At 37.3% G+C, this 18817-nt stretch overlaps 1 protein-coding gene across 1 annotated transcript in view; it reads right to left on the reverse strand.

Annotated features, from left to right (window-relative positions):
- The window catches only part of TTC29 (tetratricopeptide repeat domain 29), a 306940-nt gene that overhangs the window by 40875 nt on the left and 247248 nt on the right, over positions 1-18817 (reverse strand). The window contains exons 13-14 of the mRNA XM_071555080.1: positions 17950-18073; positions 13338-13572 (exon numbers count right to left, since the gene is read on the reverse strand). Coding sequence (XP_071411181.1) covers positions 13338-13572; positions 17950-18073 — 359 coding nt within the window. The remainder of the gene's footprint in view (positions 1-13337; positions 13573-17949; positions 18074-18817) is intronic.

Here is an 18817-nt window from a genome sequence, read left to right on the forward strand (position 1 = left end):
TGGGTATCTTCAAATTAACCCCATAGGCTTTGGCACTGAGAAACACAAAGACTGCCAACTGCTCTCCACATTTTCCCTAGCCTGCCTCTGATCCTTCTAACTGGCACCTAGTCAAAGTAACACTGAACTTATAAATTTCCGTGTTTAAATGAATCGAAGTCTCATAGTTTACAGAGATAAACATTGGAACCAGATTATTTTAAAAAGCAGATTGTACCTATGTGGAAACTAAATGTAGCACTGCTTGTCCTAGGCAGGTATCTCCAAGTAAATGAAACCTCTGTCTCCATGCCTTATCATATTCAATTCCTATGTCTGGAATACCTGCATCCTCACAAGTGATGAAGATTCCAGCTCTGTCCATCAAAAGGCAATTCTTTCCTCTTCACAGACTGTATTGAGGACAAATCCTTTTCTAAGAGTGCCATTAACACGTATCAAAAGAAACTCAGGGAGTGTAGTCAAAGGAGGCAATTGAAAGCTGATTTATACCACGGGGAAATAAATTAATTGAATTAAAATTAACTACAATTAAACCAATAAGCTTAAAATATTACTGAACAACTGGAAAGAGGCAACAAAGTAGCAGTCTGTTGTTATTTAGTTTACAATATCAAAAGGTGCAAAACATTTGCTATGTCATCCTCATTGACTACACTCAGCTTTAACTGTTCGTACTGGTACAGAGACAAGCTGTTTAATGGTTAGAGATCCAAGCAGTAGGTTAAGTCATGGCACACACATAAAGTCCAACTCAAGGCTTCAAGGCTCAGCCAGGGCAAGCTAACAGCACATTATACAGTTATGCAGACAAGAAGTGCTTGAACAAACAGCATCTGAAGAAATGCCATGCTGAAAATGCCACAATATTGTTATGACAATGAACAGCACATGTGATGATTGTCTCTTCCTTCAAATATCAGATGTCACAGTATGCAATTGATCTGCATCCAAAAGATGCCTTCGAACTTGCACTGTACGGAATCTTAGTTCCTGAATTGATTCTCTATTCACTTTGGAATTGAAGGGGAGGGAGAAATGTCATGTCTTGCACAGGAACATCCTTCCAGTACTTCCAAAAGACCTACACTGATATCTTCTTCAATCTGTCCAAGGAGGCAGAGTAACAGTGTCCTGCTGTTTTGATTCAGTAGTGACAAAACTGGCATGAAGAAAGAATTGTACTGCAGTCTGCACAGTATTACTTTATGCTGCAGATTGTGCATAGTATTACCAACTCCAGATGGCTCAGGGAACAAGGGATTTAATTTGAAAAAAAAATGTTGCAAGAATCTAAACATAGAAGTTAAATGCAAGATTCTAATTGTTGAAATGTAAGATCCTTTTGCACAATGGATATAAAAATCTTAGGAAGATCTGAATGAAATTAAAAAATAGCCCGAGGAAATGTAGCCTAAAAATTTTTTTAAAAAATCAAGCAGCTGTAAATATGATGAGATGCCTTGTTGCAAGTACACAATGATATTTATATATATAAATATATCTTTTGTAGATATAACTGAAGTTCAGAGCAGAAAACACCCTGAAAATTCTAAACACCTGGAAGCAAACCCTCTAGATCTCTTATTCAAATGGGAAAAAAACAACCCCTCTGAAAATAGTTTTTGTCACTTCAATACAAAGGTAAAATTGATTCATTGCTGACTTCATCCATTTGCCAATTGTTGACAGCTGTCAATATAGGGATTTGATTTCTTTATCCAAGCATCACCAACACTACATTCGTATCTTCAGAAAAAGATCTCGACTGTGAGCTGCAGTTTCACTGCCCCAACTCAATTACTGCATTCTTGAACTGCAATGTATTCATTTGTGGGCAGTGGGGCAGCCAGTGGGAGGGTATTGATTGGAGTATAATGTCATGTGTAGCAGCGAGAGTAAGATGAAAAGTGTTTCTTGCTTAATGGGTTGGTATTAAGTAGGTGGGAATGGCTTCTAATTAGCCAACAATTGCTGTGTTTCTCAGTTTCCCTCCCTTCCCTCCTCCTGTCGGTCACCAGCTGCCAATCTCTCTCTCCTTTTCCTTTTTTGTGTGGAGTTCATTGCTCACTGCAGTGAAAGCCTTTGTTTAAAAAAGAGGGCTCCCAGGGTCTCATCTGCCAGGGTACAGCTTGCTGCCTGCGATGAGTAGCAACTGTCAGTTTATTTTATCTCAACCTTTTCATCATTCTGCTGAAACTGGTCGAGTGAAACCACCTGAGAGACCTGAGGATTCAGTACCTACAAGTCATTAGCCAGGACTGCTCAGTCTCTCCCCACACAGCAAGGCAACTGAACACTACTTAAAATATAGCCCACTTTAACCCCGTATTTTCCTATGGACGTATTAGGACTCTTCCTGTATCTTCCACATTTTAGTTGCATGATCATTCCTTAAATATACTACAAATATGATTAGTGAGCAATATATTTCCAGTGCTTCCCAGCACAAATGCTCAAACACTACTCTTTAAAAATATAAAATATGATATACTAAAATCTAGTTTCTAGACTACCCTCAGCTGGAACATCCCTCTTACCCAGGTTGTGTTCTCCAGCATAAATATCATACCTAGCAATTCCCCCCGTTATTGGAACCTTTGCTTCCCTTGAAGTTTTTGATAATGCACCTCAAAGGGATAAATTCTGCTTATAGTTACACTTGCGCCACCCCCCTAAAATCAGTAAGATTTTACAGGCATAACAAAAAGCAGTATTTGGTTCACATTTTTTAACACGTATGCAACATTCTCCTCTCTTTGCCATACAGTTTCTCTCTGTGAATACACAAATATATGCACATATACTCCACCTTTCAAATTGCTAATGCAATTGCAATAAAATAAAGAAAAACTTATCAAAACACGTGAGAGAAAGAAATATTTTATCTTGAAGTGCAATGTTGTGAGATTGCTTGCAAAAAGTGAATTTCTGAGCAATCCAAACTGCTTCAGCTCCGTGAGAATCATGCTGATACTTCAGCCTGCAAGGACACACACCTGCTGTTTGTCCGGTAGGCGACGGTCACTCCTTGCAAGTGTTTTCATGAGAACGTCTCAACTGCCTTCCTGATCTCTGGACATGGACCTCAAAACATCAGGATGAGATAATACAAACACGGGACTTGTGAGAGATAGGCTTTTAACCAATTAGAAGTTCTAGGGTGTTGGGGTGAGACCCTTTTAGCCAATAAGATGTACCTCTAACCCTGTATAAACCATGTGCTGTGTGAAATAAAATGTCTTCACTATAAACTTCATAAGCTTGTTGGTGAAGTCCTTTCTCTTCACGAAAGTTTGTTTACTTTAGTGCAACAAAATTAAATTTATCTAAATCAAATTCCATGTCATTAGCATGAGCTATCTTTTTCTTGTAATCACAGCTAACTTGTTGCAGTCATTACTAACAGTTTTAATACAGCAAACTGAAGTATTGCTTTCCCCTGTATGAACAGTGGGCCTTTTCAAGATCTATTAGAGAAGACAAGAACAGAAATCCAGTTATCCTTCAATATATTGATTGATTTTCTTAATGCTTGAAATGGTCAATGTTTCATCTCAATTCTCTTAGTACTGCAGCACAAATGTGCATACTTGTATGAATATCAACAAAATAAAATACAATTTGTTTCAACATTATGCTCAGAACGGAGCTAAAGGTACCGGTGAGGACAAGGTCACTCTTGGGGAATTACACATTTCAAGATCCTGTTTGGCAGATTGAAAGATTCTGGAGTCAAAGACTGGGCTCCACAGCACCCTAAAGTGACGCTTTTTCCCAGGAGAGCGAAGTGTCAGGTAAACAGAGGGCTGCAAGTGCTGCACTCAGGAGAGGTCAGTGCAGCTCCCTCTCCCCTCCTGGTTCCCACCAACTGTAAAACTCTGTTTTCCCTTGACACTGGCTACTCAGGCATGGTCTGAAGTTCTTATTCCTCAAATTCCTTGGGTGCCTGAGCAAGACTACCATACAGCATACTCACCTTTCATTTTTCAGCTTCAATTTTATATCAGCAGTGAGTTAAATGCACAGTACTAACAAATGCCAAGCTGAGATGTGCAGACACAATCAGACAGCTCAAGGTCTGCGTTCATGTGATCTATAAATATCAGGCAGTAAGAAATACACTTTCACGAAAAAGACAAAGGTAAAGTATTGGCTTTCACAGGCACAGTCATCAGCATATGCATAAACATAAGGTTTGCTTAGGAGAGGTGTTGGGCACTTGCAGTTCCCATTACAAAAACTGCTGCAGGAGCTGACAGCAGCTACATTGTGTTTGACTTACTATCTGTAGCAGCTAAACCTTGAAAATTAAAAATATTATGCCAGAATTTCAAGGAAAAGGAACTCTATTAAACCACTATAGCAAATGGAAATGTAAGAAAAAAACCTTTTGATTAAGAACAATTTCCCCCATCAATTAATCTCTTATTAATGTCAGTGTTGTAGGATAGTAGCTACATGTTCAAAATTATGTACTTGTATGACACACTGTGGAAAATACTGTATAATTACTTGGCTCTGTGGCAAGATTTACATGAACCCTTAAATGGGAATATTCCATATTATAGATAATATTGAATGTTTAACTGAGTGAGTAGAAACAAGTGGATGAGCCTGGAGGCATGGTCATCTACTTAAGCATGCATTTGGATCTTCCAGCTAATTAATCATCCAGTTGTACACTTAAACTTAATCAATCCATTCACACAGGTGATTAAGATCTATTTAAAGGCTATTTTGACACTTCAGAATTTTCTATTAACCAACTCACCAAGATACTCAATAAGAAGTGTGATTCTTTTCACTGCATTCTTGATCTAAACACAATAAAAACAAAGCATGAAGAACAGTGTGAAAACAGTATAAAAAACTGAAAAAACCCTGCCAAAACCCTCCTATGGATTTTACTGCAATCACAAAAGATATACCTAAGAAGGTATAAGTTGAGATGGCACAGAGGGAACTGACATAGTCCTTAAGCACTAGTATAAACATGCATAAAACTGGGATTTGGAATGAAGGTGTGAGGCCAAAGAAGAGAGAATAATCTGCAATATGAAAGTGAAGAACAGCTGAAAAAAACACAAGAGAATAGAGAGGAATGAAGAGAAACAAAAATATAATAAAGGTTTCAGATACAGTTCAAAAACCCACAAAATATCTCCAATGATTACAGAAAAGAATAACAAGAGAGGTGGATTTTTGGGCAAAAGAAATACAGTTTCATAAATACATGAAACTGCAAAAGTATGACACTTCACTTTTTAATATAGATTGGCTTATTTCTAAATGTAAATCACGTAAATCTTGACTGTCTTCAGATCACAGAGTCTTAATAAAAACAGCAATTTGTTACTTAAACATAAGAGGAACATAAAAGGATATATCCAGGCAGGGGAACACATTTCAGAAAACCTTCTCAAAGATGCAGAAAAGAAAGCTGGCTTGAGAGACCAAGGAGAAGGAGGGTGTTTGATACACTGGCTGCAACTCCTGAGATGACCTAAGGGTTCTGTTACAGAATACATGCACTGAATACAGTTTCTTTGTATTGGCTTTGATTTCGTAGGTCCAAAGACTGTTGGGGAGCTTTGGGCAAGGAAGAGTTTGCACCAGAGAACTGGTTCATGTTGGCCTAAGGCCTATATATATTGGTTGGCATGTTTGCACACAACACCAATAAGAGGTTCTTTATAAAGCCTGAATGACAACAACCATCTCAATATTAAACAAAACCACAAAACTCTGATCTTAGGTTCATTATGAGGATCCATTTTCCTTTTTGAGTATAAAATCACTAGACACATCTGTGCTTGTGTATGCAGCAAAGGAAGGTAGCCTATGATGGGCACGTGTGGAGAGGCACTAGAACCACTTGCAAAGTTTGCCAACTGGCTGTTCTTACCTTCCCCCACCAACCACCAGGGATCTGCCAGAGAACAGGTCCTGCTTTATGACTTCTCTTTGTCAATGCTTTCATTAGCTCTGAACTGCAGAGAAACTTAAAACTTGAGGTGCCTCAAATCAAGGATTTCTCTAGAAGTGACCAAATGAGGTTGAGCAAGAGCTTCAATCTCTTTAGAGCTGTTCAAGGGTCTTATAAAATCAGAGCAGGACTGAGATTCTGCTCTGTGAATTTTTGCTTTTTAAGCCAGTAAGGAACTTCACTTATGTAGAAGTACTGACAGTGCAGTGCACAAAACTACACTAGTTCAGTGCATAAAGCTACACTAAAGGGGCTGACAATATACTGCAACTTGAACATCACTTCCAACTATTTTTTTCCACAAGAAAGAACAATTCACCTTATTTAGGGAACCATTTTCTGCTGATCTAGAAAGCTTCTCTGAGCAAACACAGCTGGATGCCAACAATGTTTAGCACAGGATTTGTCTAAAGGAAATGTATGGTGAGATTTAGATGTTTCCATAGAAGGTATCAGAAGGGACAAAACCTATATGAGATCCAAATTCTCCTCTGGTTAAAATGTTTTTATGTAACTACAGATGACAAGAACACTCAGAATCCTATAGTCAGGATGATAGTGATTTTTTATGAACCTATAATACCACGTAGACATAAAAGAACTTCCAACTCTTGGCAAAGACCATGAAAAAACTTCTAACACATTATTCCATGGTTAAACATGAAAATGTTCTACAAACCCTCCTCTCAAGTATGGTATTGCCAATCCAACCTGACCTATATCTAATTCTGTCTAACACACCCCAACTATTTATGTCAGTATTTAAAAAAAATAATCACAGTAAACCCCTCTGGATATTGCATTTATACAAAGCAGAAGAACACAGAGTATCAGCACTTCCCTCTCACCTTTATTTCAGACAAACTTCAGCCATCAACAGTAAATAAAGGAATTTACCGAACCAGAAAAACTGACACAGACATATATAGTGTGTTCTCAGACTCGTCATTGAGAATCTGGTGCATCCGGTCACTGATCACAAAGTGCTGAATAACTTCCCTGTCACTGACAGTTCTTTTCTGTACACTTAATTCTTTCTGTAGTTCAAGCAACAATCACTCTCACTTTCTAAAAATATCATAGTGTATTACTAAGCAGACAATCATATACGTAAAAAAAAATCCCAAATAAGAATAAATAACAAAAGACATTATGAACTACATAAGCTGATTTTGCAGAAATCCACCTGTTCCATGCCATCATCTCTAAGTAAGTATGCTCTATTTCAACACTTAGTTAAAATACCTAGCATTAATATCAAAGATTCAGCAGTACAAAAAAATGACTGGTACTTTGGAAAGCTAAAGGTGAGACAATAAAATTTAGGAAGTGACAACTGCTAGGTGATATGACTAAGAAGAGGCAGCACAAGTTTAAAAAAGGAAAAAAATATTACAGAATCAGCTCTCTAATTTTTCATAATAATTTTCCTAAATGTATATATTTCAGCATTTTTAACCACTGTACTTTTCCAGAAGTGAGCAAATAATTCTATTTGATAAACCCCACAAAAATGTACGGAAGCCATCCTGTGAATTTCTGGAGGGGACACAGAAGCATTTGAACTGCTTTCAAAATATGCTTATTAAGAAGTGAGCCTTTATACCTCTGGCACAGGGACAGTCTTGGAGTCTGCACCTGGTCACACACCTACTTTCCATAATATAAAGTCATAGTTCATATTTACCAGTGTGAAAAAGCAAATAATTCATTTATTTCATGCTCAGTTGCATTTTCTGAGAAAACATGAAAAGGTATTTCTAAAATCCTTTCAATTTCTCATTATTTTCATATATTAACAATATATTCTAAAAACTTCGATAAACTCTCTGCTTGTATCACTCACTATTGACATAAATCATAAGCACACAGAGCTGGAAGCAGAGTCCATTGCCGATCCACAGACCTCTGAGAGGGAGGGGGTGCCCAGAAGGTCACTGGGGAGTAGGATGAGCATCCTCTGCTTCCCAAATCAAGGGTATAAATCATTCCCATCTTTACAACAGTGATTGGGAAGAACAATCAGGACTGTTCAAATTCCATCTAACTACTTTGTCACTGACAGCATATACATTTAATGATCTTTACTTGACAAGTTAGCTACAAAACTCATTAATAAACTATAGAGAATCATAGAATCATAGAATCATCTGGGTTGGAAGAGACCTCCGAGATCACCACGCCCAACCCTTGATCCAACATCACCGTGATTACTAGATCATGGCACTCAGTGCCACATCCAATCTCATCTTAAAAACCTCTAGGGACGGTAAGAAACATTTCAAAAACAAACATTTAGATGGTGTGTTAATTTCAGTCACCACACAAGCCCAGGTATTTGCCTTCTGTACACACTAACTGCAGAATAGGACTTACTGAGTAATAAATGATCCAAACAGTATCACAGACACACAAACAGTGCCTTTGAGGGAGCACACACACACATGCCCAATTGTTGCAGTCCTACATCAGTATCATGACACATCAAAATCTCTGACAGAGCTTTAGGTTGGAAATATGCAGTGAAAGGAACCTGCCAACACAGGCCTCTACCTTTCCACTGATGTCATTTAAGAACTATGTAGTGGATGTATACGTCTGTAAGGTACAAAGACTTGGTATTTTCTGTTCTGATTAGTGAACAATGCATTTTCTTAATCTTATGTTTTCCCAGAATTAAAAACCTGCTAGCACCAATGAACAGGCACTGGACATATAAAGTGCACATGAAGACAGGGTTTGATTTGCTAATGTACAGTCAAGGGTTTCAGGTACAGTACCATGGCATAACAGTTTTATTCAGTAGGCATTTAAGGTAACAAGCATAATTTCTTAAAGGAGGAAAGACAAGATTTGCCATGTTAGAAGTTTTTCTGGAACTAGTGTGCTTCAGAAAGAAGAGACAGTAAAAAAAGAAGTTTATCCCATTATGAAGCCAACTGTTCTGCTATTGGACACTATTACCAAAATGGCCCATAAATTACACAGCTGTGGTAAGTGACAGTAGAGATAGGTTAACTGAATTGCTTAGTGTAATCGTCGATCTCATATCTCACCTTTGAATTTCCCATTCTTTAGGGATAACCCTTTTATTAACAAATGATAAAGTTACACACAAGCTCAATCTAAAATGCACCTGGTAAGATTGCTATTTTTAGACAAATTAGCAATTTTGTGCAAGCCAAATCTTTACAGAAAACCTCTAAATTATATGGACTCTAAACCACCTTACAGTGCTTTACAAAATGGGAATCGGTGGGATGAAAATTTAACTTTTTACACAGTCACACTATGAAATGGACCATTCCCTACATCTATGAGAGGAAGCTGGAGAAAGAATATTGAGGGGCTAAATATTTGGGAGTAAAAACAAAAGCTCATTGGATTGTATTTGCCAGGCTATAGGTTTAGTGCTGCATGCATTTTACATCACACTGAGGGCTGCTCAAGTGTGGAATGCCAGCGACTGTCCTATGATAAGCGAAAATGTCACAAAAATAACTGCTAAGAGAAGACTTTTTATTCTAATAGCAGCAAAGATATTTATTGACAACGTTGGAGGCAAGCCAGTTCATACTGAACAAAAACTTGCCTCACTTGGTTATGGAAAATAAGCTGTTTTATAGTCTTAAGTCCATAGTTAACACCCTCTAATTTCCATATTAATGATTAGGCAGAATCTTGGGCGGAGCTTTCTTTTTGGCTTCAAATTTGGGTAGTGGTCTCCTAACTTCATCCCTCGGGGTGGCCTTGAAGCGTCTTCATCACTGCTGGACTTTTGCCTTTTCTTTGTTCGATGACATGACCTGTAAAACTTGCAAAACTTTGGCTCCAACTCTACAAAATCTTGGCTCTTTACCACTTGATCCTATTGAAATGTCTGCCTTAGTTTAATGTATGACTTCTAACCATGGTACACTAGTCTCTAGACAATTTGTACCTGAATAAAGTGGCTCTAGCACTTCATGCTGTTCGGCAGCCTTGCTGTGCAAATAACATTTTGCAGAGCAGAAATAGAAATTTCACAAAAATAGGGGTTTTTGGTCTCTTTTCTCTTTCACCTAATCATGCTGAAGTGGATGGTACAAGATAATTCTATTGACTATAAGTCTTCACAATTTATGGCATGATTAAAACAATCATTTTTGCATCATTTAAAGCCTTTAAAAACAAACAAACAAACAAACAAAATCAACTAAACACACAGAGAAAACCTATGGTAAAATGTGTCAATTTTGCCAAGTTCTCCACAGTCAAGGAATGGAAATCTAAATTGTAGTTAAAAGCACATATTAGTTCTCATGAAAACAACTGAAGGCCTTGTAGTATGAGGGAAAACAATACATTTCAAGTCTACTCTTAAAAGTGTTTAAATGATTTCAAGCATCCAAGGGCTCTTGCTGAGGCACAGCCCTGCCAGATGCAACGACCTGGACCAGGAGCTGCCAGACTCACAGAAAACAATTTCTGGTCAGCATTTCATGTAATCAATATGCAAAATTTGATTCAAAATTTTACTGCCTTCAGCACCTTTAATTATCCTGCTCTCATCTAGAAGGCAGCAAGTCAAGAGATTATTTATTGAAAGGCCTGTGAAATGTTTTCTCATCAGACAATGTTAGTCATGCTGTGGGTTCCTTTTTAGGCTTTAATGTGGAGTCACAAGCCCTTTTGCCCACTGATTCTGCTTATAATGTTTTTATACATTGTAATAAACATAAAAAGAGCAATAACAACATATCTGTTGTTGCAGTGGCATCTCACAATGGCATAGATAACTCTCTTGTAAGTGAAGTCAGGTGAATGAGTCAAAGACAACACACTCTCCTTTGCATTTACAAACACTGTTTTCTGACATTCCAATCCCCTTTGTCCATGAAAACTCTGGTCAAAACATCTATTTTATTAATAAATGTTGAGGTAAATTGAGTAATTAATGGTTCTTCCTGCCTGCTTAATGAAATGATTGATTTAGAAAATAAGTCTTGGTTGAAAGACATAAGGTATGTGGCAGTACTTGAATTTAAATGTAATTGTTCCTCCACTAGCTTAAGTATTTCTTTTGCCTAAGAATACAGAAATTACTCTTTATTTTTTTGTCACAGAAAAATCTTTCATTCAGAACAGTCAGAAATAAAAACTTACTACTCTCCACCTTTTCATTAAATTCCCCTGTGGATTAAGAACTACCATTGTCTCTTGTCTTTATCTGTTTTATCCTCAAAAAGACTGAGAAAAATCTAGTAGATTATCAATGCTGAGCTGTTTGAAAGAGCTAGAAATACTGCTCTATTATAACAGCAGGAATTTCCTAAGTGATGAGTTCATCATAGGATGCACAGACATTCTGCTGGAAGGTAGAATAAAGGCTGTACCTGAAACTCAAAGGCAGTGAATCCTAATCTTGAATTGGTGCCAGGTCATGTTTTGCCAGACAAAGATATTAAAAATGTAATGCCAGTACTAACGAGAGAGTTGGCACACAAAACATGAAGAATGTTACAGATTGTGCTGACAGTGTGACACTATGTTTTCCTGGATGTAATCTGGGTATCATGAGAGTAAACTTGGAGCACTAATGAGAAAAATGATATTGAACTGGAAGTGCTGCTAAATATGCAGTAGCCACAGGGTTCCTGGAGTGAACTGGAACTGAAATGAAAACTGTAATACCAAAAGTAACAGAGGGTAAACTAGGCACAAATACAGAAGGAATTGAATCTCAGCAGGCAAAACTTGTTTCTGGTACCATGCTTGCCAGGACATAAAGGGCTTTTCTAATCATACTCTGTTCATCCCTGAAGTACTGTTAAAGAGGAGCATGAATCTCAAGCTTAAAGGGGCACACATCATTTCAGGATATAAGTGAGTTTCACAACTGACTACAAAAAGCAATGTTATGAAAGTTGAACAGAAAATGTCTTTAGGTGCAAGAACTGACATACATATAGGGGATATAAAGATCATCCTATTTCTTCAAGGTTTCTGTTTTTTTTTCCTGTTGCAATTGTTGATTTTTGTTGGCCTCCTATTTGTATCAGCTGCAGTTAGTGATCCTCATATGAAATGCATATATACAAAATTGCTTGATGTTGGATTCTTCTTTGGCCATCTCTGTTGGAATTCCTGGCATCTGCACTCCAGGTCTAGACAGGAAACATGCAACCAAATAACTCTGACAGTCAACAACATCTGTGAGTGTGCTAGGTATTCACTTATTGAGACAAAAATCACTAATACATATAAAACCTTTGAAAAAGTGTTACCATCACTAGAACATCAAACAGAGTGTTGTCTAATTTATCTCCTCAGCATGCCAACAAATGTCCTTGTTCAACAACGCTCAGTAGCTTCTAGTGTTGCCTTTGGTATCCTGGCTCCTGTTAAATTGCTAACATCTTCATTTACCACTTATTTTATATACAAAATTCGCAACTGAAGTTATACTTAATTTGCCAATTCTTTGAAAGGGTGAGATACAGAAAAAAGCAGCAGAAAAGCAGTCTGTCTTTGGGGGTATGATAACTGAGGGAAAAACACCATAACTCTGAAGCTCCATATTATTTATAACTTTGTCCCAGCTGTCATTAATTTCCACTGCACTCCAGATTCACACTGTTCACAGGAATGCAGAGAAGAAAGTGTCAAGGTAGTGTAAACTTAACCCTTTTGCTTCCCCAGTACAATATAGTTTGATACTATCAACACTTGAAGATAATGCATAATTCAGTTTGCCTTGTATTAATATATAGTACAATGGAAAAAGTGCAAAGAAAATTTAACCCATGAAGAAAGAGGTCTACTCCACACAAAGTCCTCCTCTATGCCACCTGAGACAACAAAATGCAATAAACAAACCAGAGCTGTTTATATTTTTCCCCTTCCTCTCCATTGTCAAGTATAAGGATAACAAAAATAAAACAGCACGTTCTTCTAGATTCAGAACTATGTGAAGCAGAAATTACTTCTTACAGGGAAGTGATTTTTGGATGCACTTGAAAAATGTACTGCAAATGAGGATTACTATTACTTTCTTTAAAGATTAAAAGAATGATATTTGACTAAAGTACTATATCACTGTTTGCCCGTAGCTGTGACGTTTTGGCAAACAGCCCTGAAAAAAATCAAGTTCCCATACAGAGCAACTACTATTATCTGTTTCTCCCTGCTATATTATATTTTAACTTGTTTAATTCAGCCTTTTCCATAACCACACAAAGGAGTAAATCCACCCTCCATTCAGCACAAGGATTAAACCCAGGAAATAATTTAATAAAGCTCTACAAGAAAAATGACTTAACCGTTGAGGACAATCCAGCTCTAATGTGTTTCATAACCAATGCCTTACCGACTGTAAGAGGGTCAGCGCACATGTCACTTCTGTTTTCCTTCCATGCCAGCAGGTACTTGAGGCTGACGGGATCTTCTGCGGCTGCTACGTGGCTGTTAAATGCCACCATCAGCTGATGAGCCTTCGCAATGCCACAGTAAGCCTTTGTTTCATCCACCAAGGGCACATTGTGCAAAGTTTTTGCTGCCTCAGAAGCCTGAGTGAAATATTCAAGAGCTTCATTATAGTTCCCCTAGTAAAGAAGAGAAAGAAAAAAAAAGAAATAAAAGAATTTTAAAACTACTCGTAGTCACCTGTATTTTTGTGCCTGCTCCTGTGGCACCTCAGAGATGTTGCAGTGGAGAGCTCAGTGCACAGAATGACTCACGGCAGGGCATTAAGCAAATCACTCTCCCTTGCTGTTTCTTGACCCCTAAAATCCTCATAGCGCTGCTCACATCTTTCTCAGGAACTGAACTGTTTCTTAGTTAGCAGTGTAGCATTTTGAACACACAAATCCAAGTGTATCAATGTATTAATAGAGATACCAGTCAGGCCATTTAGAAATCATCGCTATTGTTTCATTACATTCAATACATCTATGGGAAGAAAGGTTCTAATTTATTCCTAAATTTTAGAAAATAAATCCTAAACATGGAAAAAAAAGACAATAATGAAGTGATAGACCTAATCAATATATCTGTGGGAGGAAAGGTCCTAATTTATTCCTAAATTTTAGAAAATAAATCCTAAAAATGGGAAAAAAAGGACAATAATGAAGTGACAGAACAAAGCACAGAAAAGAACAGAAATTAAAACTTACACATTGGTGAAGAAAAGGGTATAGCAAATGCCAGGAATTACTCCTAACTACAAAAAAGAAACAGTAGGAGAAATGTAAGCCAACTGCTGCTAAATAAAAAAGCCAAATAATTTATCTCTTAAGCTTACAGAATACAGAAATCCAACATTCATGGATCCAGTAAAAAGAAGTATAAACTACAGAAGATAATAAATTAAGAGAAATTGAAAAAGTATAAAGAGCTATTTTTTTATGTGAAATATAGAAGAACATCCCTCCCCTCCTCCAAATCCTTGACTAAATAGAAATAAATAGAAAACTAGGGAAAAACACGGTAGGCTGAAGAATACTGCTGAAAAGCTAAAATAGTCATTGGCATATTTTCTAATCATTTGCATATTTCTTCTTTGGCAGAAATCTACTTTTGAGTAACCCTCAAAAATGGAGTCAAAAGAAGAGCTGCCAGAGCCAACTTCTAATTTAAAATGCTACATACCACCAAACCAAAAGAGAGCATAAATGACAGATTTGAAGAAAACTATAGACAAAGAGAATTAATTGCTAGGAAATAAATAACATCTCAATTAAAACTAGGCAGCGTAATCCAGGCTTGAAAAGTAGTACCTTTAGTTTTGGTATTATATGTGCCTATGTACAGTAACTTCATGCTTCAGTATCGCTTTTGCCTAATGTTTCGTTATTATAGGAAAAAATCAGATTATTATTTTGTGAAGATTGTTGAAAAAAGTAAGAAAGGAGGGTTTTTGCAAGGCTTTGAGGAATTTCAAAGGGATCTAATAATACTACCTGAGTGGTTCTGTGATAGCAAATGATACGAATTCGTTAGAAAATGAGTGGTATTTCATACTGCCTGACCTATTTGTAACTTTTAGTGGGTTCTGATTTACTCAAGCTCAGGAAGGTGTCCTGAAACAACATGGGCAGCTCTGCAGTGGTTTCTCCTAAACAAAAAATTGCTCTGGTATCTGCTAAGGTCAAACAAAATGTTAGGACGTATCAAGAATGCAGGGGAGAAAGATAGAGTAGATACAATCTATGTAAATAAACAGTATATTTATTAAACTGGATAAAGTAAGCATAGGCCAAACAGCAAATATAAACCGGGAATAGACTGAAAATTGCTATCAACAACAATAGAAAAATAAGGATGAATTGAATATAACTGAAAAGCAAGAAATTCAAAAATTATTCCAGATAGCTCTCTCCTTTTCATGGATTGTTTACAGAGAGAAGCTTGATCATAAGCCTGCTAGGCAGAAAGTTGGACATCCTTCTGAAAAAACAAAAATCAACAAACAAGACAAGGCAAGAAAACCCCAAACCAAATGGTTTTCCTGCAAGCAACTTGTTATGGAACTGTTTACACTTTAATCTGAAGGAATTAGTTCTGACTATTGTCAGAGCTAGACAAACTTCTTGTGGCAAGTTCTACATCTCTATAATTAACACTTAGCTATAGCCTGCCTGCTCCCTGGGATACACCTTCCATTTCTCCCAGTGGTGTGGGATTCTGCTGCCCTGATGGGAGAGAATTCCTGACTGAAAACATTTTCAGAGCTGTCTTATCCTTTCACTCTCAGCTTGATTTAGTATGATTCAAATTCCCTCCTGCATAGAGAGACTCCAGCTGATACCTGTAGCCCTTGATACCACTTCCTGGGATCAAATTCTGTGTAACTGCTAAAATGTGCCTACAATTATAAAAGGAGAAAAGAGAGAAATTTGAGTGGTCTTCAGGCTTTGTTTAATACAGTAGGAGAGCAGAATTAGGCCTATGAGGACCCAGCAATGAATAAAGAATAATAATTCATAGGATAATAGATAAAAAGCAAAAACCTACCCATCATACTCAGGAGAACTGTAACAGGTTAAGTGGTACAATTAGTGAGAGGAATGCAGCAAATCAGCCTAAGAAACTTGAGAAAAGTAAAATGAGAAATGACAGAGTGTCATGCTAACTTAATCAGAGTTTGCATATTAAGTAAGCAACCTGCTTAACATACTGGGAGAAATCAGACCTAATATTTGTGTGTGATGCAAACCCAGAGATTTTAGGGAACGAGAAATACCTGGGTAAACCAATCATGGCTAGGAAGCAAACTGAGTTTACAGCATTAAAGAAAGACAGTGAGATGACAGAACTGTAAGGATACAGCAACAGTATGGACAGAGTAAAGCACATTTGGTCAATGTCACACTGAGAAGAACAGTAAGAGTTATATCTCTGGTTTACTAAAGGTTCCCAAGGATAGATCTGGATATAAATAGAGATATCTTTGATTCAACAAGAAGGGCAGTACTACTGCAAATTCTATCACTGGGGGAAGCACAGAGTTGAATAAAAACACCCTAATAATGATTTAACTTAGAGAATACTGGTGATGACAGCTGACACCAGGAGGCAGTGACACAAAAGAGGAAATGTTAACTTAGACTTAGTTTTGGTAAACATTGTTGACCACGCAGGAAAAAATGGCATAGTAAATAGGGAATTCCAAATGTTAAGAATTTTTATGTTTAAATCACATATTTTATATAAATTTATAAGATTAAGTTACTAGATTTTGCCCTTCTACACCACTACTCCAGCTCAAGGCAGCAAATTCTGAACTGAGAGCATTTAAAGAACAATAAAAAAGAGATTAATTCTTAAAATACTGGTTCTTATAGAATTGACTATTCTCAGTGGGGGCAGAAGTCATGAAATACAGAAACAGTTAAACAGAATGTAGTTAAGTATTTTTTAAATTCAGAGTAGAATAATTAAGCAGAGTGTTACACCACTCCACTTTCTTCTAAGTTTCAGATTCATTTTAAAGTTACTTTAGCAAGTTGTCAGCAGAAGATAGAAAGGGTGACTTTGAAAGAGTATTTTTATTTTATTCGTTGTGAAACTGTTTCCTAATTTCCACATTGTCCAGTCTGCAGAACTAAGTCCTGTTATTACTTATCATGTCTAAACAATTTCACATAGCATTTCAGCTCTAAAATGGGTGTTAAAGGGCTCAACATGAATCTTTCACTTCTACAGGAAAGTTTTTAACTGTTCTGATTTCAAAACCCAAGGGCTACTACAGTGCAAGCACTGCATCCCTGGATACAGTAAGCATGGAAAACACTACCCAGACAGGTAGCCAACAGATCTATTCAGAGACTGGCACATGGGTCTGAAAGAAGCACTTCAAAAGACCTTAGAAACTATGATAAAGGGAGTGTCTTAGTTACCTCCAGCTTAACATTTTCCATCACTGCCTATCCACTGATTGAACCAGGCCAAATCAAAGCTAGATGGAGGCACATAATAGGGAAAGGCCTTCCACAACTAACACAGACCTCTGACAAAAACTATTTGCTGCTAGAATCCATTTCATAAATTTGGCAGAGAGAATGTAGAGAAGAAATCAAGCTAAGATTAAAAATGGCTTATTAGGATGCAATGCTGTATACATTCATGTACAGTGCAATAAAATTTCATTTGCATTACTTATGACTTTATGGGCATATGTGGCCCCAGTAGTTATTTGGATACAGATTTTTCACAACATTGAAAATATATCATGATCTGAATTTGGAGATTTTACTAATTTATTCCAGAACACAACCCTATGTGTTAAATATGCTGTGAAATTTTCACATTACCCAAAAAATTAAAGCACATTTTATTTAGTCCCACCGTGCCTTCTCCTTTGGTGACTCCTGGAAGCCGTACCTTGATCAAATCCTCCAGGGTCATCTCACATGCAAAACTAGATTTTTACCATGAAGTAAACCAAGCTGTTTGAGATCATTACCACAATCAGTACTTACTCTTTCATTATGAACATTCCCAAGTAATACATTTGCATCCACCAGGCTTTGGCTTAGATGAGCGTTCTCAGCATCCTTCATAAACTCTCCTAAGTACTGCAGAATTTCAGCTGATTTTCCCTGACTGAAGAAAAGGACAGGGACAAAATTAAATATTTACTCAGATGGCTTTTCCAGATGCTGAAGATCTGTCCCTTTGTTCGGAAGTTACTTTACTTTGTGATGACTCATCCATGACTGGATTTTATTTCCAAATGGCCTCTAGCACTACCTGTGCTGAGCCCAGTGAGACACAGAATGTTTTGAGGGCAGAACTGGATCCTTTCAGCAAAATAAACCAAAATCTTTCTTCAGAATATTGTGTCATATTTTAAGATCAAGAGAGAAAATACACGTGATGATTTAACAGGGATTTTGGACATTATTTTAAAGTTTTTCCTACTGAGCAGCTGGTAACATTTTCACTACAGCTGGACCTCACATCCTGACATAATAAGAGAAGGAGGTAAGCAGGTTGGTTTTTCAGTGAGACTTTCTGTGCTGCTGCCATTCAGAACTGCCATTTCATGCTCTAGAACCCTGGTGGTGCAGCAGCAGCTCCATGACAGAGCTGTCTCTCAGTTCTGGGGGTGACAGCCTTTCCCCGAGTGTAATACTGCCCTTTGGCTGGGGGGATCAAAGGGTGCCAGGGTCACACAGGCAAACCTATAAACTGTGGATTGCAGGTGCCACCCCCGGGAGATCAGAGCAACCTGAGGTCACAGCTGAATCTAAGCTGAAAATTGGCTAATGCACTTGGACAATAACATTTGCAGATTTCCTTTTTTTAATAAAGCCACTCATATTAACCATATAAGATCTCGGCAGT

This window comes from Pithys albifrons, chromosome 5, assembly GCF_047495875.1.
Source record: "Pithys albifrons albifrons isolate INPA30051 chromosome 5, PitAlb_v1, whole genome shotgun sequence".
NCBI lineage: Eukaryota > Metazoa > Chordata > Aves > Passeriformes > Thamnophilidae > Pithys > Pithys albifrons.